This window comes from Mustela putorius, unplaced genomic scaffold, assembly GCF_011764305.1.
Source record: "Mustela putorius furo isolate JIRA1106 unplaced genomic scaffold, ASM1176430v1.1 tig00003834_pilon_pilon_pilon, whole genome shotgun sequence".
NCBI classification, from domain to species: domain Eukaryota; kingdom Metazoa; phylum Chordata; class Mammalia; order Carnivora; family Mustelidae; genus Mustela; species Mustela putorius.
This window is the reverse complement of record NW_025421987.1, coordinates 130784693-130810853: the sequence shown is the minus strand read 5'-3', so window position 1 is coordinate 130810853 and position 26161 is coordinate 130784693. Positions and strand designations below refer to the sequence as shown.

General features: G+C 37.7%; 1 protein-coding gene across 4 annotated transcripts in view; it reads left to right on the top strand.

The window, feature by feature from the left end:
- Window positions 1-26161, top strand: part of SNRK (SNF related kinase) — a 58386-nt gene that overhangs the window by 420 nt on the left and 31805 nt on the right. For 2 of the 4 annotated variants that reach the window (XM_013046704.2, XM_013046705.2), the window contains exons 2-4: window positions 2877-2926; window positions 12975-13036; window positions 16305-16999. In XM_013046704.2, the coding sequence (XP_012902158.1) occupies window positions 16411-16999 (589 nt within the window). In that variant the 5' untranslated portion in view covers window positions 2877-2926; window positions 12975-13036; window positions 16305-16410. The remainder of the gene's footprint in view (window positions 1-2876; window positions 2927-12974; window positions 13037-16304; window positions 17000-26161) is intronic. The other 2 variants (XM_004774163.3, XM_013046706.1) reach the window with 1 other exon arrangement.

The window sequence follows — 26161 nt, the reverse complement described above, 5'->3', positions numbered from 1 at the left end:
CGGCCGGCCGCGGGCTCCCGGAGGCCCTGCCCTTGCGGCCGCGGCCAGATTGCGGCACCTCGGGAGGTGCCCGCATCCCCGCGCCCCGCCCCGAGCGGGCCGAGTGCGGCGCCGCGGGGCCCCCGAGGTCGGGCCACGCTCCCCGCGCCCAGGTTCTCTCTTGGGGTGTGTGTTCTCGGAATGTGTTTCCTTTTTCAAACGAATCTGGAGATTTGGCCGCAGCAAGGGGGGGTTCCTTGGTAAAACTGCAGCCTTACAATGGAATAGGGATATTGTTGTGTGTAGAGAAAGGGCATCGGAGTAGGGGAGGAGGAGCAGTGCCATTCCCGAGGGAGAGCTGGAATTTCCCCCCGCCCCCTAGCCCCCCCCCCCCCCCGCGCCCGGATCGGGAAACCTCCGTTCTTTTCCGTAGTCATCGCCTGTTGATTGCTTTCTGGACCATTTTGCAAAACCTTCCTGCCTTTCACTTGGACTTGGGATCTAGAAAAGTGACAGTCTTATCCTGGGGAGTGGGGCGGGGGGAGGATCCTGGAGCTGTGCTATTCCTAATAGTTCAATCAGATCGGATCCGATCCGGTAGCTTCTTGGGTTCAAGCTTAGTAATTGGGGATAATTTAACCGTAGGGTTCTTAAATCTGTAGAGGTCTGAGGATATAGGACCTTTCACTCTGTCAGGTTACTTTTTTCTCTTTTTAAAAATTGAGTGCATTCTCAGTCTTAGATGCGGGTGGTAAAGCTGATTTAAGGAGTTTCACATTTTATCGGTTTTTAAGGTGAAGCATGGCTTACATGGGACTGCAAATGTTGAGTATCCTGCTAAATTTTCACCAAATATCTGTCAAGCATCAGATGCCTCAGTTGGGGTTCCTTGTATGGGGTTGGGACACTGTCTCAAATCAGCCTAATTTATCAGAATGTATATCAGTGTACTTTTAAAGCCAGGGGCTGTCAAGGTTTATGTAATCAGTTTGTTAATTTATAATCTTGTTACATTGCTTTCCAAATTTATAAAGTCATTCCCTTAAGGAAATCTGTCTTCAGCGTCTGCTTAAATATTTCTTTTGGAATTGGATTCCTGAGGAGGAATGTACTGTACAAGTGGTGATTTAAGCATACTAATTAGACAAGTTTCCTTTAAAAAAAAAAAGTGCTGATTCTTTTATCCAACTAGCTTATTGTCCCTCTTAGGAAAACATGGCATGCCCATTTTACAGAACAAGAAATGAGAGAAATTACATGACATTCCCAAGGCCACATATTAAAGCAGTGTAGTAGCTGAAAAATTAAGTGCCTGCTGCTAACTTCTCTTACATCTTCAGGGTTTTCCAGGCAGGGAACTTCGAGTGTCACCTTTCTGTTTTTTAAGTAGGCATTCTCAGTTTTTGTTGTTTTATTTTATGCATAGAAATGGCCCTCACCCTATTAATATTTTACTATTTAAAGTAAAATTTTCAGCATCGTTGCAGTAAGATCAGTTAATTTAAAGCATGCAAGAACCCAGAAGTTATCCTAATTTCTGTTTTTCTAGAACGGAAATATAAATTGGGACTTTGTGTTCAAATTTAATCCCGTAATCCTCAAATGCAGGCTTTTATATGTCCTTATTAAAGTTGAAGGGCTTTCATGATATTTTTACTGGTCACAGGAAATACTGTTCATCTAAACCTTACTATGGGTGTTTCTGTCATATAGAAAGTGAAACTAAATGGGAAAAAAGTTATTTATTCTTGGAGATAATTGAGCAACCCTGGTTCTAAGCACTGATATAAATGAGGCATGATGTCTTCTCTGTAGCAGCTTGTCTGAACCTAAGAGCTCACTTAGTACACTGCCCAGGAAGGAAAGGGCACAAGTAAACTTTTCACATGGCCAGAATTTTAGGAATTGAAAACGTAGATGAGGAACTCTAAAGATGTGTTTTAACTGTGTGTGCGGTTTTCTTAACAGCCAGAGGATGGAATTTTTAGCCAAATGCTTTTATAATAAAACTATTACTCATAATTTAGGTACTTCTAGGTGTATGAGTGTGCAGGTAAATTCTTAGAGCAACTTCAGTAGAAAAGTTACTTGAGTAGATTCTAGCAGTTTTGAAAATAAACTTAACCTGTGATCATTTATTCATGGCGCCTTTGTGTGTCTATTTTTGGGGCTCTGGGTTCAAGGGTAGCAATAGAAAAATGAATAAAAACCAGTGACTGCCTCGAAGAGCTTATAGGCTATTGGGGACACTGAAGTAAACATTAACAGTAGAATCCAGCAAATGCTGTGGCGAAGCATAGGCAAAACCCTGCGGAAGCACAAAGATGGGGGCAAGGAACAATCTGATTTGGGAATGCTTCACAGAGGAGGTGACATTGAACACATCTGAAAGTACAGGTAGAGTTCCCAGGCAGAGAAAAGGGGAAAGTTCTCAGAGGACGCAGGGAGGATGAGAAGACAGAGCTACGTGATGGAGAAGGAACTTAGATCCAAGTGGATGGAAGGGAATTGAGGAGGTAAAGAAAGTACAACAGTTCTTTCTTTCTTTCTTTCTTTCTTTTTTTTTTTTAAAGAATATGAAAAGGAAGGAAAAGGAATGGGGCAGGAGCTTGGGGGGATGGGAGGGAAGTTTTTCAGTATTCTGTTTTTGTTTGCTGAGAGCTGGTGTAAAAGCTGTCAGACTTAATAGCCTCATGAGAAGCTGTGGATGATCTGGAGCTACATTATTCACACTGGTAGATGGTTTCCTCATCTGTTTTTCTAGAAGTCTGCTTTGGGTTGAGGCCTTATATCCCATGAGAAATCATTCCTTGCTGGTTGTAGGGGAGGAGCCTGTCTAAAGAGGATTCCTGCTGTACTGTACCTTCCCTGAATTTTTATTTCTCTGCTGCTTCCAGAGCCTCCTGAGATTCTGCCTTGGCACCTCCAGCATTTGGCTTCTGCTCAGGTAGGCTCTTCCATAACAAATCAGGCTTCTTTCTCTCTCCTTCCCTGTTGTATTATACCCTCCAAAGTGCTGTTCTGTAGCTGTTCAGCAGTTACTTCAAAGGCATTCACAGACCATGTGCTGTGATGTTTTAAGCCAGACTCGAAGCAGGATTGGGTGTACCTACATACATACCCCCTCAACTACATATTGGCCTGGAAATGTAGATTATGAAGTCTGTGCTCCAGATGTGTAGGGTACAGGTCATATAATGGTCAGATCCTAGCCCCACTGGGCCTCAGTTGCTCATTGGTCAATGTGCAGTTATTTTTCTCAAACTTAAAAGACTGTTGGCTCCTTGAAGGTAGAGCCCACTTCTTTGATTTCAACATCCCCAGATGAGCATATGCCTCATGTGGTGTCTCGATGAAAAAACTTCAAAAATCTAAACTTATTTTATTGGTTTTATCAGCCTATTAATAGACATACCCCATTTTAATATAGCTGGGCTAAATTTGAATTGTTTTTCAATCATAGAATTTTGGAACTAGAAGCAAATCTTTCACTTGATCCTGGCATGTAGTAGATGCCCAGGAAATGTTTGTTCCTGTCCTGTATATTTCTGGTCTGAGTGAATGGCACCATTTGCTACCACTCTCCATTAGAATCATTCTGGATTTCCTTCTTTGCTTTGCCCCCATGCATTGAGTTCTGAGATTCTACTTTCCAAACGTGTCTCCTTGATTAATCCTCATCACTGCCCACGTACTGGCTGCTTTCATTTTTAGGTCATTAAGTGATCATTTACTTGGAGGTATTTTCAGTTGTCTCTTTACCTGTCCCCCAGCTCAAGTCTTGCCCTGCCAGACTGGTCTTCACTTTGGTACTGGAGTGGTTTGTGTAACTGTCATCTCTGATTGCCATTCCTCTGCTCAGAATTCTCCTTTGGCAGCAGTGGTGGCTGCTGCTGCTTTTTCCTCTTCTTTAAAGATTTTATTTATTTGAGAGAGAGCACACACGCATGAGTTGGGGGAGGGGGGAGGCAGATGAAGAGGGAGAGGCAGACTCCCCACTGAGCAGGGAGCCATCCCAGGATGTTGGGATCATGACCTGACCTGAAGGCAGAAGCTTAACTGACTGAGTCACCCAGGTGCTCCCTTCTTAGTGCCGGCTTTCATTTGTTCATTTAATAATATGTATCTGTATATTTTGGGTAGATGCTGTACTCAGCAGGCTTTGGGATACAGAATGGAATAAAATGGACATAGGGCTTACACAGACTGAAGTTATCATTTAGTTGAGTGGGGACACAGATTATTACTCATGTAATTATATAACTGCAGTTGTGATAATGGCCCTGATGGGAAGGAAATGGTGCTGTGAGAGTGCATGGGAGCTGGTATGCAGGGGTGTGGGAAGGGGAAGGACACACTTGAGAGGGTGACCTTTCAGCTGGGCCCTGAAGCCCTCTGGTAAGGGCTTGCCAGATCCAAGGAATCGAAGCTGATTTGCTTGGAATACAGGGCCCTTTGGGTATCTGGCCCCTGCCTACCTGTCTGATCTCATTTCCTATGCTATGTATGTATTATTGTCCCAGGCACACTGAGCTCTGTCAGGTGTCTTTTCTGAAAAGCCTCTTCCCCATTGTTGCCAATTACAATTCTTAGCTCAAACAAGGAAATACATTTCTCTGAGATGCCTCCTGTGAACTTCCCAAGGTAGGTTTTGAGGAAAGAACACCTCTTCTGTTATATCTGTCTCTGTAAGAGATTTTACAGACCTTGTGGCAGGGATCTTCCTAATATGTCTAGTAGAGGTATTTAGGGGCAGCTTGATGGGCCTGTAGGAGATATCAAAATAAGGTGGGAAATTAAGTATATAACCCCTCTCAAATATCAGACTCTCCTGGGAGGAAAGCCAGTTCTGAAAAGTTGGGGGGAAAATGGTGGATGACTTTGAGCCTCCTTGCATTTTGCTAATATATATTATCCCACTTAGTCTTCCTAATAATAACTGTCTAAGGTGGTGATTATCTTTGTTTTATAGATTAAGATGTGCCTGTTTGTAGAAGTTGAGGAACTTGCTGGGCTCCAGGTTCTGGGGTACTCTTTCTACTGCACTATGATGCTGCTGCTCATGTTGCTGAATAAATGAATTTTGATCATTGTAAAGTGCACCTCTTTTTAATAAGAAAGTTTGACCTTGTGGTAGTTTGAAATGCTGAATCTTAGGATGCTCTCTCCTCTCTAATGTTCCCTCCCTCTCTGTGTACGCACCTCTTAGGCTATTATGTTGTCTTTATATTGCATAGCTGGGGATGTCTTTATATTGTATAGCTGGGGAAAATGTCCAAATTTAATAAACATTCATCCATGTTGGTTTTTCTTTATTAGAGAAGTTACATTTTAGATAATGTAAGTTTTATGCTTATGATATAATAAAGTTCATTTCAGCCTTACAACAGGATACTAACAAATATATTCGTGGCAAGAGTATGAAGCTAGAACACATGTATCTCTGGATCTCTTTATACAATAGTCATAATACTCTATAGCCTTTTGTTTAGCAGTGGACAAAAGCAGAGCAATTGAATTTAAAAGTAAGGGTTAGCTTTCTGTTTTAGCTTATTTTCTACAGGTGAAACAGGTTTTTTTTTATTGGCATAAAATATTTTTGAGGACTACTGAAGAAATTTAGAATGAGAATATTCATACATTCTCAGTTTCAGAGCTTGATTTTGTTCTTTACGCTCCTATTTTATGTGTATTTTCTAATCCTCTTGTGAAGGAAAATGCTTTTTCAGAAACAAATGGAGAAAATGTAATTTGCAGAGTATATTAAAATTGCATTGTGGGAAAGGATACAATTTTTAAGCAGAAAATGGAACCTTCCTAAATTTATCTGAATTATTTGCTTGGTGTTGGCTGTAGCTTTCTTGTCATCACAAAATTGTATGTAAATTCCAAGGTGAAGTTATTTTTAAGGTGCCATTCCATTTTTACATGATCAGTAAATTTCTGTTTTTTGAATAGTTATTTGCCTGTTACTTCCTTTCTTGAAAAGCAATTTCAAAACCTTTAATGGAATTGTTTGTTAATAATGTTTATTAAGTGGTGCTAGGGAATTTCCTCCATTTAATTGGTTGCTGGGCTAGGTAGCTAGAATAGTATATCAGAACTGGAAGAACACAAGAAATGTCCAAATTGATTTATTTTAGTGCTGTTGTTTCCCTGTGAGCTAGAAAGGCCTAGGTAAATGGGAGGCATTGTATTGTTGCAGGAAAAAGTGGAGGGTCCAGGACTCGGGTTGGGGAGAGGACCTAGAGTCCAACCCAGGCAGTGCTTAGCTGGGTATAGGACTGGGGCAAAGGAAGTCCTTATCCTTTTTGGCCCTGCTTTCTTTTCTGTGAAATGGGTATGATATTTTCATTATATTGCTGGTTGTGTGAAATAAGTGATGAAACAAATACAGAGTTCAGTACCAACATAGATTCCCAGTTATTACATTGTTTACCCTTTTTGAGACCTGCATTAAAATAAAACTGGAATTCTAAAATGAACTGTTGTGGTATGAAAGACATTTTTGAAATTTGAAGTGAGACAAAGTCAATTGTGGGTTTTTTTTTTTTTAATGGGACTGAATGCATTTCTATATACATGTATTTTGGTTTGTAGTGGGGTTTTAGGAAGGTAGTATGGGTATAATGAGAGCTTTCTAATCTAAGAACAAAAATTGGTGTTTTATGGAACATTAAAGTGGATAGTGAACTTTTAAAATTGGTTTAACTTCTCTAATGCCGTTATTTCTATGTTGTTCTCATGTTACTACCCAAAGAGTTTTCTTCCTTCTGTTTAGACCTCTTATCAGCCATGTGATTAGAAGCTGGTTCTGTGCATTTTTATCTCTTTAAAGACACTTTAATTAAACTTAAATATAATTCAAAGATAGATAAGTGGGGAAATGAGTATGACATGTTTTCCATTCATTAGTTTTGAGAAAGTAAGAGACCATCATAGTTGCCTAGGTGGTAAGCCAGTAGGTATTTTTCAGGATCAGCCTCCTTAACCTTACTAACTTATTTCATGTCTACCCCAAGTCATAACTTCACCCACGCTGATGTTCTTCTTTCCGAGGAGGTTGGCCAGCCAGCCAACTGTGTGCTCTGCTGCCTTGGTTTTTCCCACTTTTAGGAATGGCATTCCACTGCTCCCTCTTGAAGGGTAAGCTCTGGTCTATGGGCTGCCCTGCCCTTGGGGATCCTGCCTTCTTTGTGTCCTCTACTCTTCCTTTGGCATACATCACCCAGGTTAACCTGTATAGTTATTTATTTATATGTAGATAACTTAATTGTAAGGTTATAAATCAGTTGCTTTCTACACAATTAGGGCTCAAATATTTGCTAATGAAAATAGACTGTTCCTCTTGCTTCCTCAGTCTGAAAGAATTGCATACCTTGTCCCTCACGGGAAGCAAAATATTTCCTTGAATATGTCTTGTTAATTAAGATGAAATAAGTAGGTTTTAGACAATATATTTTTAGGGACGTTAGCCTTTTCATAGATCTCAGTGGAAAAGTAAATTGAAAATCATATACAAAAAAGTCAAAATTTTAATAAACTATCTTTTTTAGATTATAAAAGCAGCACACATTCATTGCCAAAAATTTGAAAAGAACAGAAAAGCATAAAGAGAAAAAAGTTGTATAATCTTAACATTTTGGTATTTTTAAAATATATATGCAGACAAATTATATGCTTTTTTTAAAAAAATTGAGATCATGCCATGAAATTTGGTGTATGAATTTTTTTAACTTAACATTTTATTGTGAGAATTCCCCCTTGAGATTAAATAGCCTCAAAATAGGACTGCATAGTGTTAATGTTAGGTGTACTATGATTTAATTGTTTTCTTATGCAGATCTTTAGATTATTTCTGATTTTTTGAATGTATAAATATCATTGAACATCGTTGACTATAAAAATCTTTATTTCTTTAAGACATAATCTAGTAGTAAAAAAAAAAGACATAATCTAGTAGTGAGATTATTAAATCAAGGATAGTAATCATTTTAAGGCTCGTGATATATGTATTGCCACATTGCTTTTCAGAGATTTCAGAAATCAGATTTTCAGAAATAAAATAATTTGCAGTCTCTTTTTCTTATGGATCATGAATTTACTGTTGTGTCCAAGAAATCTTTACCTAGCTTAAGACCACAACATATTTGCATCTTTTTCTTCTGCAAGTTTTCTAGTTTCACGTTTTGCATTAGAGATATACACATTTCCAATTAATCCTTGAATGAGGTGTGAAGCATGTGAAATAATTTACAGTCCTAACAGTGTAAGAGAATCTTAAATGGTTTAGTCTTTGAAGTCAAAGTCAGTGTAATGTTAGGTACCAGTATTTTTGTTCACCGAGTAGGCCAGGAGGCAGGCAGAGAGAAAGGAAGGGAAGCAGGCTCCCTGCTGAGCAGAGAGCCCAATGCGGGCCTGATCCCAGGACCACCCCCCCACCCCCCCCCCCCCCCCCCCCCCCCCCCCCCGGGGGCAGAGACTTGAGCCACCCAGGCTCCCCTCCAGTAGTCTTTTTTAACCATTTTTTAACGACCATCTTCATCACAATATCAGCAGGGAAAGAAAAAGATGACAGAAAGTGAAAATGAGTCTTGATAGCTTTAATAAAAGTTTGGAAGATTTAGATTATTAAGTTTTTGAATTCTCCAAGCTTCCAACTTATATTGTCTTCCTGGCAAAAAGGAGTAATTGTGGGTTAGCCTTATTTATTTTGGAGTAACTTCTACATACCAGCTTTTGCTTCAGTCATTATTTGTTTGTTATGCGAGCACTTTGTATCAGGGCTGTCACCAGAAATGACACACTTAGCATTTTTCATCATTTTAACAGGAGGCAGATTCTGTTTAGGAATTCGAACTGCTGGCCTGGGTTTTGTGTCTTGGATGTTAACCCCTTTTGCTTTACAAATAATTAGTACTACTCTACATCAGTTAATAAATTGCCTGACTCCTGGATACATTAAAATTCTGTGATATATCCCCGACCATTGCTTGTTTCACTTAGAGAAAATAAAGATTACATAAACTGACGTTTCATGAGATCAGTCTGCACTGGTGACCCAGTCGCTTCCTGGAGAGCAGAGCAGTCCTTTCAGCCTGCCATTCCTGGTCACCTCAGTTGCCCCCAGTCCATTAAAATTGACTGCTTAGAAGAAAACTTAATAGAACATACTTTAGAAGGCAGTTATCTTCCCTTGGAAAATATTTTCCTAGACATTTGGAGGTACAATTTTACCTCTTTGGACATTTCTCGTAATAAATAATTTAACCTTTGGGGCACCTCGGTGGTTCGGTTGGTTGGGTATCCCCCTTCGGCTCTAATCATGATCCCAGAGTCCTGGGATCAAGCCCCGAATCGAATTGGGCTCCCTGCTTAGCGGGGAGCATGCTTCTCCCTCTCTCACTCTCCCTGCTTGTATTCCCTCTCTTGCTGTGTCTCTCCCTGTCAAATGGATAGATAAAAATTTAATTAATTAATTTAACCTTTTAATTTGTAGTTCCTATCTTGAGTCTATTCATTGAGTGTAGCCTTATAACCACATAATACTACATTGATAACCACGTGGTAATATTCAGCCAATCCAGTGAAAAGCTTTTGATCCTTCCGTAACTTAGGACCTCTTGACCTATTTGTGGTTTCTTTATCTTTGATTTATAGCTTATGTTGGTAACTACCAGGGGGAGGAGTGCTATTCTAGAAATGTGGAATATTGTTTATTTTGGATAGCGGGAAGAGCAGTGGCAACTGCATGTAGGATTGTGTTTATTTTGCTTGACCAGGTGGTTGTTGATATTCTCAGAGGATTTAGTTTACTGTCTTCCTTTCAGCCTATGGGTATTGTTGAAATTCTAGCGGTAAGATTGGGGTGGTAGTAATCATTGGGTGAGTGTTCTTCTACTTCCATTAGTTTTTCTATAAACATGCAGTTTAGTAAAAGATACCAGATAATTTCATATGTAGGAAGCTTAAATGGCAATTTTAGTGTGGCTTTGCAAAAACTCCTCTTCAGTTATCTGTACTAGAGGAAGAGCATTGGCACAGATTTTTTTTTTTAGTACTTAGTTTGGGGGGAGATTTTTGCATATTTAAATATTGGTGGTCTGATTTTAGGAAATTTGTAATATCCTGAATAAAATGTAGAGAAGCACATTGTCCTTTTTGTTCCACTCCTCTACTTTCTCATGCCATGGATTGGCCGCGCAGAGCAACCTTTGTTCAGTGTGCAATTTTGTCCTCCCCTAGAGGTGTGGGTAGGAGACATTTGTTTGATATACAGACCACACTACAGTAGTGATGTTGTCTATGAAAATCTAAAAGTGAATTTTGACAAGAATAACAGGGTGAATTCCAAATTGACAGTAGATTTAACAGAGGCTGGTTCTACAACTGTGTTTAGCAGCTTGCAATATATGTGTAGGGCCACCCACACTTCCTTCCTCTTCTCCAGCCACACCCGCACACTTCAATTTGCTTCTCTCTTTAGTTGGGAGAACATCAGTATATTCTTGCAACATGTACTGGTGGTTATTTCTCAAACATGAATTTCCATATTATAAACACTTTCGACTAGTTGGCCTGTTTCATTTAGGCCCAGCCCAGTTACCATGCATGTGTGAATATATGCTAAATAAGATTGCTTTAGAATAGTCTAATTTAGTTTTTTAGGTTTTGCTGTTTTAAAAGATGGCGTCTTTGTTATGTAGTCATTAAAAATACTGATTTACAAGAACTCCGTGTTTGAGAAAATGTTCATTATGTAGAAGAAAAGGTAGTCTCAAACTTCATATATATTATCTTAGCTTTGTAAAGAAACATAGGTATAAAGGATATATACTAATAGTTAAAGAGAAATCATCTTAGGTGAAATTACGGATGATTTCCCCCCCACCCCGTGTTGTGCTTTTCTGCACTTTCCGAATTTTCTGAGGTAAATTGTATCAACTTGTTTTGTAGAGAGAAATACTTTTTAAATGGTTGTAAACTTTTCTCCTCTCTGTGTCTGTGTCTCTCAAAAAAATTTGTGTCTGGGTATATATTATATGTAGAAAATAATTGGGAAGGAAAGTGGGTATCAAACTGTTAATAGAGATTGTCACAGAGAATAGAATAATGGATGATCTGTATAAAAAATTATTTTTGCCAGTTTATATGTTCTAATTGTATATTTTCCTGTATTGTACAGGTATTTATTTCATAATTTCATAATAGAAGCAAAATACTAAAACAAAGAAAAGTGATATGTCAAGTGGAAAAAGCAGGCTACAAGATATAAAGTTATGTATAGAATGATCACACTTTTGTAAGACAAAATAAAGAAGAAGCTATATATAAGTATTTGCAGAAAGATCACCAAAATATTGGAAGTGCTTATTTTCAGGGGTAGGACGATGGATGCCTTTTTATTCTTTCTACTTCCTAGTCTGTATTTTCCAGATTTTCTGTAAGAATATATTACTTTTGGGGGAAAAAATGTAAAGGAGCGTTTAATTCTTTTTGAAAAGGTAGATTTGAAAGAAAGTCATCTTGATACCATTTTGAAAACAAATACTTGGGTTTTGTGTGATGTTTTATTGAAAAATAATCAGACTCTGATACCCAACTAGAGTTACTATTTTCTTTATATTATGGTCGTACATCAGTCATTTTCAGTTTAGTACATTTTAGTAATGTACTAAAGCAGCTCAGTGAATTCATTCTCTTGAAGTAGGGTAGAAGAATTTCTACTTAGATGAGGGAGAGTACCATTGTTTTAACAATGATGGTGGTGGTAAAATAGCTAGTGTTTCCTATGTACTCTGTGTCAAGCTTCACTCTGAATACTCTTCCTTTACTAACTTATTTAATTAATTCTCACTCTAACCTATGAAGCTGTACTCTTACTATTAACATTTTTTCATGAGGAAGCTGATCGTAGAGAGGTCAGGTCTTGCTGAGGTCCTGTGGCTAGTAATAGGTGAGGTGGGATTCAGATCCAGTCACTGGCTCTCAGAACCAGTGCTCAGCCACACTGCCTGCCTTGCCTAGAGACTGGATGGTGGAAAGCAAGCAAGGGTAATGTCAGGAGCCACCACATCCCTTCGAGCTGAAGGAGCAGGTATCATTCTAGTGTTCTTAGGTCTCTAGAGGTGGCCCTGTGCCCATGACCTTGCTGGCCCTCTGTGAGCGTAATGATTACCTGGATGCTCACCTTTAATGTGTTGTGTAAATTGCGTTGGCCTAGTGTGAATGTTTCAGCCTTTCAGTATTTGTGGGATATTTCAGTGTTGTGGAAAGGACTGTAAGGGCACCTCAGCCAAGTACTCTTCACCGTGCCACAGACTTAGATGTGATCTGTTCACATTCTCTGTTCATAGTGATAGTTCTTCTTTACTGTTGAACGGAAAGCCTCTGGTGTGAAGGTGTTTTGTGTGTTCTCAGATGCTGGCATTGTAATTGATTTCTGCTGGCTTGCTAGAAGATCATATGTTGTAAAGGTTGCCCTTCCTCGCTGTGGGAGTGAGTGTAGCAGGAACCGTCAAGGTTTCTTGCAGGCAAGCTGGGCTTGGAAACTAGGCTGGACAGGATTGGGCCTGCCCACTGCTGCTGATTGGGCAAGTCAAGCCTCATTGTGCCTAGCTTGTAGGCTTTTAGTGATGATCCATGAAATGTGGATTTGATGCCTGTTTTACCCAGGAAACATTCAGAAAATGGCAAATCGTCTGTTGTTTGTGATTATTATTTCCTCCTCCTTCTAGTGGAACAATCTGTCTGATCAGGCTACCTGGAACTATCTTTGTGTATCTGTTCACTGTTAACTTCCTGTTCACTCAAGATTCTTTGAATGGGTTATAATTCACAGAGGGGAGAGAGATGGTGGGAGAGGAGACAGGGTCACTAAAAACAAACTTGCCCTTTTTATATGTTTGTCTGGATCGACCTTTAAGATGTATATTTTGACTTTAAGCAAAGTTAAATAGAACTAAACTAAAATCTCCTTCTGTGTTTTCTTTTAGGAAAAAGAAGCAACTAACAAAAGACAGTGGTAACAAGGATTATTCAGTGTGCGGTTTGCAGGGTATGTGCTGGAGCCATCACAGAGTCTACCTGCGCTTGCTGCAAGCCACATATGCATGTTCGGCATTGATGTTCAGAGTGACTTGTGGCACTAGAAGGTCCTCAGAGATCAAAGACAATTTAGTTATTCCTATGCCAACACAAAATGCACTCGATGGTGGGGTTGCACAGTGGGCTGGTACTTAAAGAAGATGTTCAGTAACAAAGATATTTTTCTTTCCAACCTTCAGAGAATCATAACATCCTGTTTTTAGGTATATAATTATAGTTTCATAGACCCTGGAAAGGGATATGTATACAAAACAAAGTAGAAAGAGTTTCTTAATACTGGAGGTGATCACTATTTCATTCCAGAATAGTCTCATTTTCAAGAGACCTTTTTAGATTTTTTTCCCATGAACTCTTTAGTAGATTAAAAACTGTTTTCATTGTACCCTTTTGCTGGCACAGTTCTGGGAAGAGAAACCTCAGAATTTTAGTTGTAATTGTTTCTGAGTGTCGGAGACCCTAACAAAAGACTGTCTTTCCTCATCTGTATACACATTTGTCACTTTTGAAATAAGGCAAAATTAAAACTGGGAAAACCTAATTAATTTAATTAAAATATAATTAAATTCAGATTTATTCCTAAAATCTGATTTATATGCCACTTTATAGTAATATATTTAAACTAAAGTGATAGATGAAAAAACAAATAATGTATTACCTGGAGGCGACCTGAAATTGTTTTTTTTTTTTTTAAAGATTTTATTTATTTATTTGACAGAGAGAAATCACAAGTAGGCAGAGAGGCAGGCAGAGAGAGAGAGAGGAGGAAGCAGGCTCCCTGCCAAGCAGAGAGCCCGATGCGGGACTTGATCCCAGGACCCTGAGATCACGACCTGAGCCGAAGGCAGCGGCTCAACCACTGAGCCACCCAGGTGCTCCCTGAAATTGTTTTGAAAGCTTAAGTTGCATTTACAAGCTTGTACAATAGAAACATACACTCAGATAGAATTTTAAGAATAATTACTGCCCTTATAATTAATCAAAATTAGAGATTTAAAGATAGTTTTCTGCCCTCTGGAGTTAGCTTAGAGTTTCTATTTTTGAAAATTAAATATGCCTGAATTAAACTTTCTTTTGGAGAACTGCTATCCTATTAAAGCAAGATCTTTTCACTCAGATTTTCCTGTTAATCTCATCATTAAAATTAATAGCTCGGATGATGAGGTAATATACAGTATAGAAGAAGTTTGCTTTTTCTCCAACACCTGTACATAGTACTGGCTTCTTATTTTAAAAATCTTTATAGAAACAGAATTAATTTAGTTTGGTTTTGAAATAAGTTTGTAGAAACTGTGTAGTATAGTTAAAAGCAGAGACTTTGAGGTCAGGTAGCCCTGAGTTCAAATCCTAGCTCTTTTACACACTGGCCTGGTAGCCAATGCCAAGTGAGTTACCATTTCTATGACTCAAAATGGGGCTAGTAATCCCTATCTCTTAGGGCAGTTGTAAGTATTAAATGAGGATGACATAATGCATTTGGTTTATGAGTGACATATTGTACTTAGTGAATGGTAGTTAATATTTATATTTACAGTAATTGCTAAAATATAAAAAATGCATTAAACATACTAACATTGGCTTTTTTGGCTCTTTCTCTCTCTCTCTCTATATATACATTTTCAGGTGATCTCAGATATGTGTTTCTAATGATTTCAATTTGCATGTGAGAATGACTTTATTCCTCTTTTAGAGTTTGTACTTTAACTCTCCAGATATTATCCTAATATAACATCATTTAGAGTAGTTAAATGTTTATAAGGAAGATGGGCTTTGAAATAATTCAGTTTAAAGGTTAGTTGTAGCATTTTGATTCATTTTGCACAAATATGTATAGTAGGCTATTAATAAATGTTAGCTTTTCTTTTAAGCAAAAATGAGATTTTAAAGAAGTGTAATGCTAGAGCTTTAAAATAAAAAAAACACCTCATTTTATGTACAATTTACTTTTTTGGGGTATTTTCATCTAAGCAGGAATAGATAAATGTAACTACTATTCTGTTTCTACTGGAAACATGCAAAAGGTTTCACAGGAGGGCTATGTACTCACAGGACAGAGCTAGTCTTGGGAGATGGCTGTATTATTCACTGGATTTTGCTATAATTCTATTAAATTTTGGTCAGGAAGAATAGTAATGGGAGTTGGATATGTGAGATTTAAGGTGATATCTTAATTTGTATAATTTTATAAGAGCCTGTTTCTGTATTTAGAGTTTTTAAAGGTTTAGAATTTTAAATGCCATGTGAGATATGGTCTTTAAAACTGAATGGTCTTTAAGATGGTTTATGAATGCATGCTTGTTCATTTTTGAAATATAATCAGATCTTGGTGGGTTATGTTTGAGAGTTGGAAAACTAATAAAGATAAGCTAATAAAGATAAATAGGCTATTTCTTATCTTTGTACTTACCAGTACAAAGTAAGTAAGTACAAAGAGTGAGTACCAGTCAGTCAGCAAACATATATTAAGCACCTACTGTATGTCAACATGTTGTTCTAGGCACTAGTGTGACAAGGAGAGCAAACAATTGCCCTGTAAACATTTTGAAAAGAAATTGAATTTCAGAATTTAATAAACTGTTGATTATCTGTTGTATATTAAAGACTGTTCAGGGGAGGGTAGAAGGGGGGAGGGGCGGAAAGAACCTTAGAGTCCTCAGAACTTCGCAGTCTTAGGATGGGGATGGCTTATACAAAAACCCATGGAATAAGACCACACAGGGTCCCGAGCTGCTGTTGGAGATACGGAGTACGGAAGGTCATTCCAGCTGGGAGGGTTAGAGGAGGCCTAACTAAAGAGATCTGTCTATGTTTACAGGAAATAGTGCTAGCTTTGGAATAACAGGAAAAAGTTGCCGAGTTTCTGTCCAAATGTTTATTCTGTTTTCCCTTTTTTGTCAGTTCTTGCCTTGTTTTTTAAGACACTAAATGATATTACTTTTGTAATATTTTTTTTAACTTAGTTTATCAAACTTGCTAGTTTTCTTATTTTTGACATCACCAAAAACTTATTTCAACTAACTTCTTTCAGTTTGCAAATTTTAATATGGCATTTAAATTCTCAGCCTTTGTAACATAAACTCAAAATATATAGATTGTATAGATGGCCCTTACTCATTTTTTGTCTCTGTTTACTTCAGGCTTCTCTTAAAACTTAAAAAGAAAGAGAGCTCTAAGAGAAAAAGCTACAGAAACTTAATTTTGTTTCTCCTCTTCTTTTGTAGATGTCCATGGCGACACTGAAAATGAATTCCTTATTTTCACCAGATATTCTTATATGAGAAGATCCGTTTCAAACAGTCTAGATATTTTTCCTTCTGTTGGACCAGCATGGCAGGATTCAAGCGAGGGTATGATGGAAAGATTGCTGGATTATATGATCTGGATAAAACCTTGGGTCGAGGTCATTTTGCAGTGGTTAAACTTGCCAGGCATGTCTTTACAGGTGAAAAAGTAGCAGTAAAAGTTATTGACAAGACAAAATTGGACACTTTAGCCACTGGTCATCTTTTTCAAGAAGTGAGATGCATGAAACTAGTGCAGCATCCCAACATCGTACGCCTTTATGAAGTTATTGACACCCAGACCAAACTATATCTTATTCTAGAACTTGGGGATGGAGGAGATATGTTTGATTATATAATGAAACACGAAGAGGGACTTAATGAAGATTTGGCTAAGAAGTACTTTGCTCAGATTGTTCATGCCATATCTTATTGCCATAAACTCCATGTGGTTCACAGAGACTTAAAACCAGAGAATGTGGTCTTCTTTGAAAAACAAGGTCTTGTAAAGTTGACAGACTTTGGTTTCAGCAACAAATTTCAACCAGGGAAGAAGCTCACTACAAGCTGTGGATCTCTTGCATATTCTGCTCCAGAAATTCTGCTTGGTGATGAGTATGATGCACCCGCAGTAGGTAGGTAACCTCCTTCCAGTATTTGCCCACTTGAATTCCACCAGCTAGAATGTAGTTGGTCAAATTGGTGGTTGTTTATCTGAAAACAATTTCTTAAGGGACTTTCTTAAATGTGTCTTTTTTTTTTTTTTTAAGATTTTATTTATTTATTTGACAGAGATCACAAGTAGGCAGAGAGAGCAGGGGGAAGCAGGCTCCCTGCTGAGCAGAGAGCCCGATGTGGGGCTCGATGTGGGGCTCAATCCCAGGACCCTGGGATCATGACCCAAGTTGAAGGCAGAGGCTTTAACCCACTAAGCCACCCAGGTGCCCCTCTTAAATGTGTCTTAATTAACAGATTTGGTTTCATGAATGCCGTATATCCCTAAAGCTCACAGTCAGTTTGTTTTACCCTTGAGATGGCAAATGTTTAAAGTATATTAGCATAAAGAAAAATGAGTAAGTTATCATTTAAGGTAACCATCATCTACTCATTGTAATTCTTTTGCAGGTCTGAGTATGTTTCCTATCTTCTTAGAGTCTTCTTAGAGTCTGTAGTGCCCCTGGTCAGCTTCTTTCTGTGTATATCCTTTAACAGTCATTAAGATGTATATTGGAAAGGTACTATCAATATTAAAATACATTATGAAGAATTTGGACATGGGAATCATTTATTAGTTGTGACCTTGAAGAGTGCAATTGATCTCTCTGCTTTATTTCCTCATCCATGGAATAAATTGGATCAAATAGAGGTATCGCATCCTGTGTTATCATGTTTACCATCCATGGAGACCTGTGGGGCTGTTATTGTCTGCCTCATTTTATAGGACAGGTAATTGACATACAGACATCCAGAATCGTGGTAGCCCTGGGCATTCCCAGCTACCCTCTTTCCACTCCAGCACATTATTGTGTGCTCTCTTGTGATGAGTTATCTAGTTGGGGTAGAAGTATTTATTGCTTTTCAGCTTTTCAGTTTTGTCCCTTGGATCGTATCTGTTTTAAAGGTCATAAGAGAATTTGTTTATAATTTTTAAGGATTTGCTAAGTTGAATATGTGGTCAGCTTTTACAGTTTTTAGTTTAATTTTGAAACAGTATGCCCTAATACTACATGTATATAATATCATACTTCATAGATAGGAGTCATTTGAAATGCACGTTACAGAGTATGAAAGACACACACTGAAGAACGCATTGAAGAGTGCTGATTTTTATACTGAATATTCTCTACACCAAGACACTGCGTTTCATGTTAGACTCTGTTCTGGAAAAGAAAGGGTTATTGCCCATTACAGATAACAAGGTTTCTCCGAAACTTTTCATTAGAATATTTGAGTCAGAGATTTTTGACCCGAGGAGCAGGCTAATCAGAAAATGAAGCCAAGAATTAACAGAAGAGGAGACATAAATGTCCAAACATGAAAATGATGTTTAACCTCACTAATGATCAGGGAAGATAAAATCATGATCAGATACTGTTTCATACATTTCGCATTAGGAAAAACTAAAGTCAGACAAATCTAAGCATAGGTAAGACTATAGGTCATTGGGAACTCTTTTAGTATGTAGAAGACAATTTGTCAGTGTGTACTAAAGTTAAAGATATACTCAATCCTGAAACCCAGCAGTTCTCTTCCTGTATACACAACCTAGACTTGCTTTCACTCTTGTACACAGATTTTTAAAGATTCTTTGATAGCATTATTGTGTATTCATCAGTAGGGAAATACATCATTTCATATTCATATGATGGAATTGGTAAAAATAAATGAACTATGTATGTCATTGTGGCTAGGGTTCACAAACGTACTATTTAAGAAGATCAAATCGGTGATAGTACTTACAGTATTATAACATTTATATAAAATTTTAAACAGACAAAGCAGTGTTATATTGTTGGAGGGTTGCTTGCACATGTAGTAAGGTACTGATGAATGCATGAGGTTAAGATAGTTACTTCTAAAGGGCAGGCATGCCTAGAGTGTTTCAGCTGTGTTGGTGGTATGTACTTCCTGACTTGGGTGGTGAGTACCTAGGTACTCACTGTAATGTTCTCTCTCTCTCTCTCTTTTTATTTTTTCCTTAAGTATTGCCTAATAAAACTTTAAAGTTTTTAAAAAGGAAAAGAAAAGTATCTGGGAGGATGCTTACCAGTCTGATAAATGGTTGGTGAAGTATGTATTAGGTGGAGTGCATGAGTAACTTTTCTTATTTGAATTTACTTTAATTTTGTGTAATTGTGTGATTGAGATAAATACAGAATTGCTTTAAAAAACAAATGGACAGTTACCTTTCTGCTAATATAGTCTAGTTTATTGTGCCAGAGTCAGTCAGTGATTTTTCACAAATATATAGTAGAATTAGTACAGAGATTAAAATCTGTCCTTTTATTAAATTACCATATGTTGCTGAATTAAACAACTTTGATTCAGTTTTGTAAGTGTTTTAGAGTGCACTGGTCCTTAACATTGACACTTGGTTTAGGGAATCATCTGTTATTTTCAGAGTTAGATTTTGATTTTATGTATCAGCTAAACTTCTGTTTTCTTTGGTATTATCTTTTTTTTCCACTGTTAACTAAATTTTTCCAGAATCTTTTAGGTTGCCTTTTCTTTCCTTTTTTCCTTTCTTTTTTCTTGAATTGAAAGCTCTTTTTCTTTATTGTCCTAATTTCTCACATTTAAGGCTGTGTGTGGTTCTCTCCTGCAATCTCTGGTCACATCCTGGGGATGTCACTCTGCTGTCATTGCTCAAGTTTATCTTTACTGTTTTGTTTCTGTTTAAACCCAAATTCTTTTTTTTAATTCAAATTGGATAGATTTATTTTTCCTTTACGTATTTGGTTTTTTACTTGTAATTTTAGTACGTTGCATTTAGTAATGTACACTGCAACCTGATTGGTTTTTGCTTTGGGAAGTATTTTTAGATTTTCTGTGTGGCTTATTATACAGTGATTTTTGGTGATTATTCCACGTATGATTAAAATATTCATATTTTTAGCATATACAAATTTTTATGCATAATTAAGGTTGTTAATTATGTATTTTGTTCCTTTGTGTCATGTTTTTATTCTGATTTTATTTTCTGAGAGAATTATACTAGTTTCTTACTCTAATCTGGAATTTATATTTTAATCAATTTTTACTTTATATGTTATTTTCAAGCTGTGTGAAGTATATAAAGTTTTGTGATTTATTTTACATGATAGAGTATATGTTTTTTCAATATGAAACTGTGTTTTGTTGCCATGGATTCTATTTTATTGTTTTGTTTTAGGATGTATTAGTGTCTTACTTTAATATTCAGTGCTAATTGATATCCATATCATTCCCTTTGCCCTACAAACACGAACTATATGTAGTTTGCTTTTACTTCCCTTTTAGTTATAGATTTGTAATTTGCTTTTATTTCTTAATACTTTTTTTCTGGTTCAGTAATGCTTTAAGATCTGATGAAGAATGTAGATAAATCTTAAAATTTTGTTCTTGAGCATCTTTAATTATTCCTTTCTTTCACCTTACTTCCTGCATGTGAAGAACATGGCAAAATCCATTGTGAATATATATTTTTTCTTTTTTTTAAAAAAGATTTTATTTATTTATTTGACACACACAGAGAGATCACAAGTAGGCAGAGAGGCCAGCAGAGAGAGGGGGGAAGCAGGCTCCCTGCTGAGCAGAGAGCCCAATGTGGGACTTGATCCCAGGACCCTGAGATCATGACCTGTTGAAGGCAGAGGCCTAACCCACTGAGCCACCCAGGCACCCTCCACTGTGAATTTAAAAGTGACTAGCTGGTGGGGGGAGGTGACTAGCTGGTGTACCGGAAAAGCATTATCTTGTGAAAAATTAGATTAGTGAAACATAAATTGAGACATTCTTGACTATTAATTTATGTGTGACTTATAGTTTGTATAATATGCCAACTTTTAGAAATCTTGGCATATTCAAGCCAAGAATTGTGGTTTAACTAGAAACCACATTGAATGTAATTAAGACAGTCTGTTCCTTGCTCTGCTTTAGCACTGTGAAGAAATATCTCAGCAGAAATATCTCAGCATATTCCTTCCTACAAAAGAGTCTCTTAGAGAATTTAGGAAATGGGCAACCACCAGAACTGTGATTGTAGTAATATGTTTAATTATTTTCTCTTTGAAAACTTTTAAAAGGATTACTCATTTCTATACAGATTGTAGAGCCCAAGTTGTAATACCTTTTTGATAGAACTTTGAATAGTCCAAAAGGACATAAATCAGTCGTTTTCTCTTTGGTTTATCTAAATCTGCTATTATAGTTTGTTATTAATAGAAAAGTTCTTGCTTTTATTTCTGATTTCTTCCAGAAAAACTGTAATGTGCCTGCTTTTATAGTCCCCCACCCCCAATCTGAGTGTCTACAGTTTCATTTCCCTCCCATTTATTAGAGATAGATGTCTTAGCAATGTTACCATGTTTTCCAACTTGAACCTTCTCTTCTCCAAGTCAGATTCTGGTTAAATTTTGTATTACTCTTACACAGTTTGCATTACTCTTACACAGTCCATTTGGACTGTGGGCCCTAATGGATTCCACATTAGGACTGTGGGCCCTAATGGATTCCACATTAGAAGATGTTGGCTTGTGTCACAGAATTTTAGGCCCACGTGTGGAGTTTGGGATTATACATTTTTTAAGGGATGATTTGTGCTTTTGTGTGTGTGTGTGTGTGTGTGTGTGTGTGCGCGCGCGCGCGCATAGGGAAGTAGTATCTTGTTTCTTTTATTTAAAAAGATCTACATAAAACCTGCCTGCATGGTACGTGTCTGAGACGACCTGCAGCCTGGGCCTAGGCAAATGACTGTGTTGTTCAGTTGTACAGAACTGAAAACCGTATCCATAGAAATGTGGCCCACACCTCACAATCTAGCTGCCAAGTGCCTGGTCACAGACTCTGTAAGATACCTTTACAGAGTGTGACCTCATCCTTGTCATATAAAACCAAAAGAAAAAAATGCTAAACTTTCTGAAGTTTCACATGCCTATGAGAAGTGACAGTTACTTCAGACATCACAATTAAAAATTGATCTGACCTGAACCCTGTGTAAATAAAAGCACTTTATGGTATTAGCTCTGTATCCACGATATACTGGCTTTATAGTATGAATTTGTTTAATTATGTATTTAGGAAACAACAAAAATTCTGTGCTAAAATCTTTTCAGTTTTATAAATAAGCCATTATTGGATTTAATACTTGTCTTGAAGATTCTTGAGTATGAAATGTTATAGGTAGTGTAATCTATAGGTACCATACAAATGGGTTTTTTAGGCTAACTCAACCATTGATTTTTTTTTAGTGAGAGAAAATGAGGTAAAAATGACTTAACGTGCTTTTCATGTTTTCCCTACTGCATTTCCCTACTGCATAAGCCTCTGGTGCTTATTGTTCTCACTGTGTTTTAAGATTCAAGTGAAATATATGTTGACTGTGTTTTAAGATTCAAGTGAAATATATGTTGACACTACTTTGAAAAGTATAATTTATTCTACTGGTGATATGGTAGGATCTAAATTGGTGGTTCTCTCCTTCACATCTTTAAGTTTCACCTACAGTAGATTTAAAACCAAGCAAACCTTGTGAGGGCCCTACCCTAGAGATTGTGATTCAGATAGTCTCAGGTGAGGCCCTCATCCAGCTTTTGTGAGATTCTGATGGCTTCTAGCCTTGCCTACCTATGAGGTGAAATCCTAGGCCAAATGTTTTTGGTTATTAGTGGAAAAATAGATTCCTAACATTTTAATTCTAATAGTCGTTAAAGAATAAGTGTTCAGAAAAAAATGTTTAAACCTCTTTAGTTTCAAAAACTGAACAAGAACATATATTCTTTTTTGATGTTGATAATTGAGCTTAAATTTCTCTCTGTTCCCCCTCCCCCATTTTAATCACATCCTTTGCTTATTTAGAGATAAGTAAGTCAAAACCAAATTTCAGGTCCTTTCGAAATTTTTTCCAATGTTGTTCCAGTGCCAGGAACTTCAGGCTAGACACCCCTTACCTTTCTGTTAGGAGCCCAGAGACTGTCCTCCTTGTTTGCTTTCTACTGCTGTGCCTGGAGCTGCTTGTCAGAGTGTTCCTTGGCATTGTGCAGATCAGAAGGTTGCCTCACTGCCTTATATAAAACCATTTTCTTCAGAAGATTTATAGCACGTTCGCACTTTTCTAAGGCTCTTGCCACTACTAACTAGACTTGGGTTTGATTTGGTTTTACATGGGCCTTGGTGTTCCTCTTAATCCTTTCCTCTCACAGCCTGTGTGGAGAGACAAAGGTGTGCAGGACTGATAATCATAGGTCTCACTAGAATAAAAACTGGAAGTTACTATTTATTTACTTTGCAGACTAGTGCCCAAGCTTGGAGTCTTTTGGTACTTAATGTGGGGAAGTGGGAATTGGGCTGACTGACATGACTGTGCACATCTTTGAAAGAAGACAAGAGAAGGAACGGAGTTTAAAGACAAGTTTCTTGTCATTTGTATGTGCTGCTTGTTTTCAGACATTGACAGTTGCAGGTGAGAGGAGGCCCTGGGGCTCTGGTCAACAGTAAGCCATGAATTGTTGTGTGGAATAGCTGTAAGAGAGGGGAATTCCTATGGAGGTGGCAGTTTTAGGTAGTTACCACTCATAAGGGAAAAATATTATCAGTTCCTTTTAAAATTTACATGCATCTTTCTTCTCTGCTCAGAACACTTTAAAGACTTAACATTTCCTTCACAGTCAAAACCGGAGTTCTCAACAGCGGCCAGCATGGCCTCAAGATTGGCTTCCTCATTTTCTCCCACACTTTTTCCTCCCACTGTTTTTTCAGTTGCTTGCTCAGCTCCAACGATGCTGCCTTCTTGCTGTTAGTCACATTCCACTTCCATCCTGCCTTGGGGCCCTTCTGTCTCCCTTTCTCTACTTTGGTTCTTGCCTACTGCCACCCTCTTAGCCTGGCCCCACCCTCTACTCCAAAGGTGTTGGGCCCCAGCACTGCCTATTCTTCTTCCCCACTTGACTCGTTTCTGTGGTCTCTTTTACTTCCATTTGTGAAATGTACTAGTTCTCACCTTTAGGATTGTTGAAGGAGTTAGATGAATGAAAAACATATTTGTACTTAGCATAATGCCAGACACAAAATCAGTCTTCAAGTCAGATATAAAAGTCAGCCTTTTGGAGGGATCACAGAATGCCTTGTTTCTGTGGTACTAGGACTGTGGTGCCAAAGGTTGTTTAAAGATCTTTCCTTTCGAGGTGTTTTCTTCCCCTTTGGAAATTGGCCTCAGGGGAATTTCTGAAATGTTGGCTGCTGTGGGAAAACTGGGAAGAAGAGGCAGGCCCAGGACCTTTGCTCTTGAGCTTTTCTCACACATGTTTTTAATTGTATTTAACTTTCAGAATGTAGGAAATAGGTTAACTTCTAAAGTAGGGATTTTTCTTTGTGTGTGTGTGTATGTGTTTTATGTTAGATAAAAGCAAAGGGAAGTATTTATTTCATAACTGGTTAGTTTCTTGGAACTTTAGAAGAGCTTTTTTAAAACCACTTAAAATAGCTAACTATCTTAATACAGATATATAGAATTAAATATACTTCTATTTACTTCAGGTTATAGCCTAGGAAACCTTTAGGGAGTTGAAAACATCAAACTGCTTGGGGTTTTTTTGCTTTTTTTGTTTTCTGGGGTTTTTTTGTTTCTTTTTTGTTTGTTTTGTTTTGTTTTTTGTTGAAGAAAGACTAGTTTGCAAAACAAAAATTAAGTAGTTAGCACAAACTTTTAACACAATAAACTTGGAAACTTGTTAGTCACAATATACATTGATGGACAGACTCCAAACGCAAATGTTGCATAAAGTCACTGTAGTGTTTTAAGAACTGGTGAAAACTATTGACATGTAGGTGCTGTGCTTAGTTGTGCTCTTGTGCTTGCTCTGAGATGGCCTGGTGGGACTTGTTAGTGACACATCTCCATTTCTGGGGAAACTGTCCCTCCACATCAGGAAATTAATTGCCTGTGTGGTCCTGGAGTTGTCATGACTCCCAGAGCAGCTGCTTGGGAAATGCTTTCACAGTCACATTAACATACATAGTAGTGTGGTTTTCTTCTTTCAAGGGCTGTGGCTTCTCTCAGTTGGATCCTCACATGTTTACACAGCCTTTGGTGGAGAAAGATGGAGAGCAGACATAGAACAGGGCACCACAGAGCTAATCCAAGCTAATTAGCAGAGATGTACTGTAGAACCAGAACTTCCTTACAACTGTGATTCCAAATACATGTCTTTGCTGTTTTTAAATATCTTCTTCCATAACCCATTCTCCATAATTTGCTACCATTTGCTACCTAACCCACTTTATCCTTGGAAAACATTGTTTTATCTTACCTGTTTTTTACTGACCTAGTGTTACGGTGATATTTTTAAAATTGTATCCAGTATAGTGTAGAACAGTACCTAATTTAATATTATAATTCACTTATTTTAAACCTTGGAACCTAAGCCAAACATCATAGGACCTGTGTTTGAAGCATTGTCTGGTGAGGAGGAGAACATGACTTTGTGAAATGAGATCCTCTTTGTATATACATCTTAAATTCTGCCTAGAATGCAGCCAGGCACAGAGAAGGTATACTAGATAAAAATAACAGAGGGGTTGTAGATGGCATTTAAAAACAGAATGATGAGGTGCAGGGGACACATGCCCTGATGGCCTTTTGCCTTTGGTATTGGATAGGGTGACGGCCAGACCTTGCTCAGTTCAGATGGCTCACTTGTCCCCCTTGCTCAATAGTAAGGTCTCTGAGAGAGAGAGAGAGAGAGAGCTGTGTGTTTGTATCTTATCTGAGTCCCATCCCTATCACCTGGTAAATACCACAAGTTCTTAATGTTTGTTTAAATGAGTAAATATTATAGAGACAAACTAAAGAAATGAAAATTTACATTCCTTTAAACTTGTTTACAAACTATAATTGTGGCCACTTCCCGTGGTCCTTCCTGATGTCCTTGCTTAGGTTGGAACTTTTCCCTTGCTTTCTGTACATATATTAATGCATGTATATGCATTATACATATATATGTACATTTATCAATGTATATTTATTAATGAGTCTGATGGAAGCCATGGTTTCTCTCTTCATGGAGAGGCAGAGTGGCAGTTTCAGGCATGTTATAGATCAC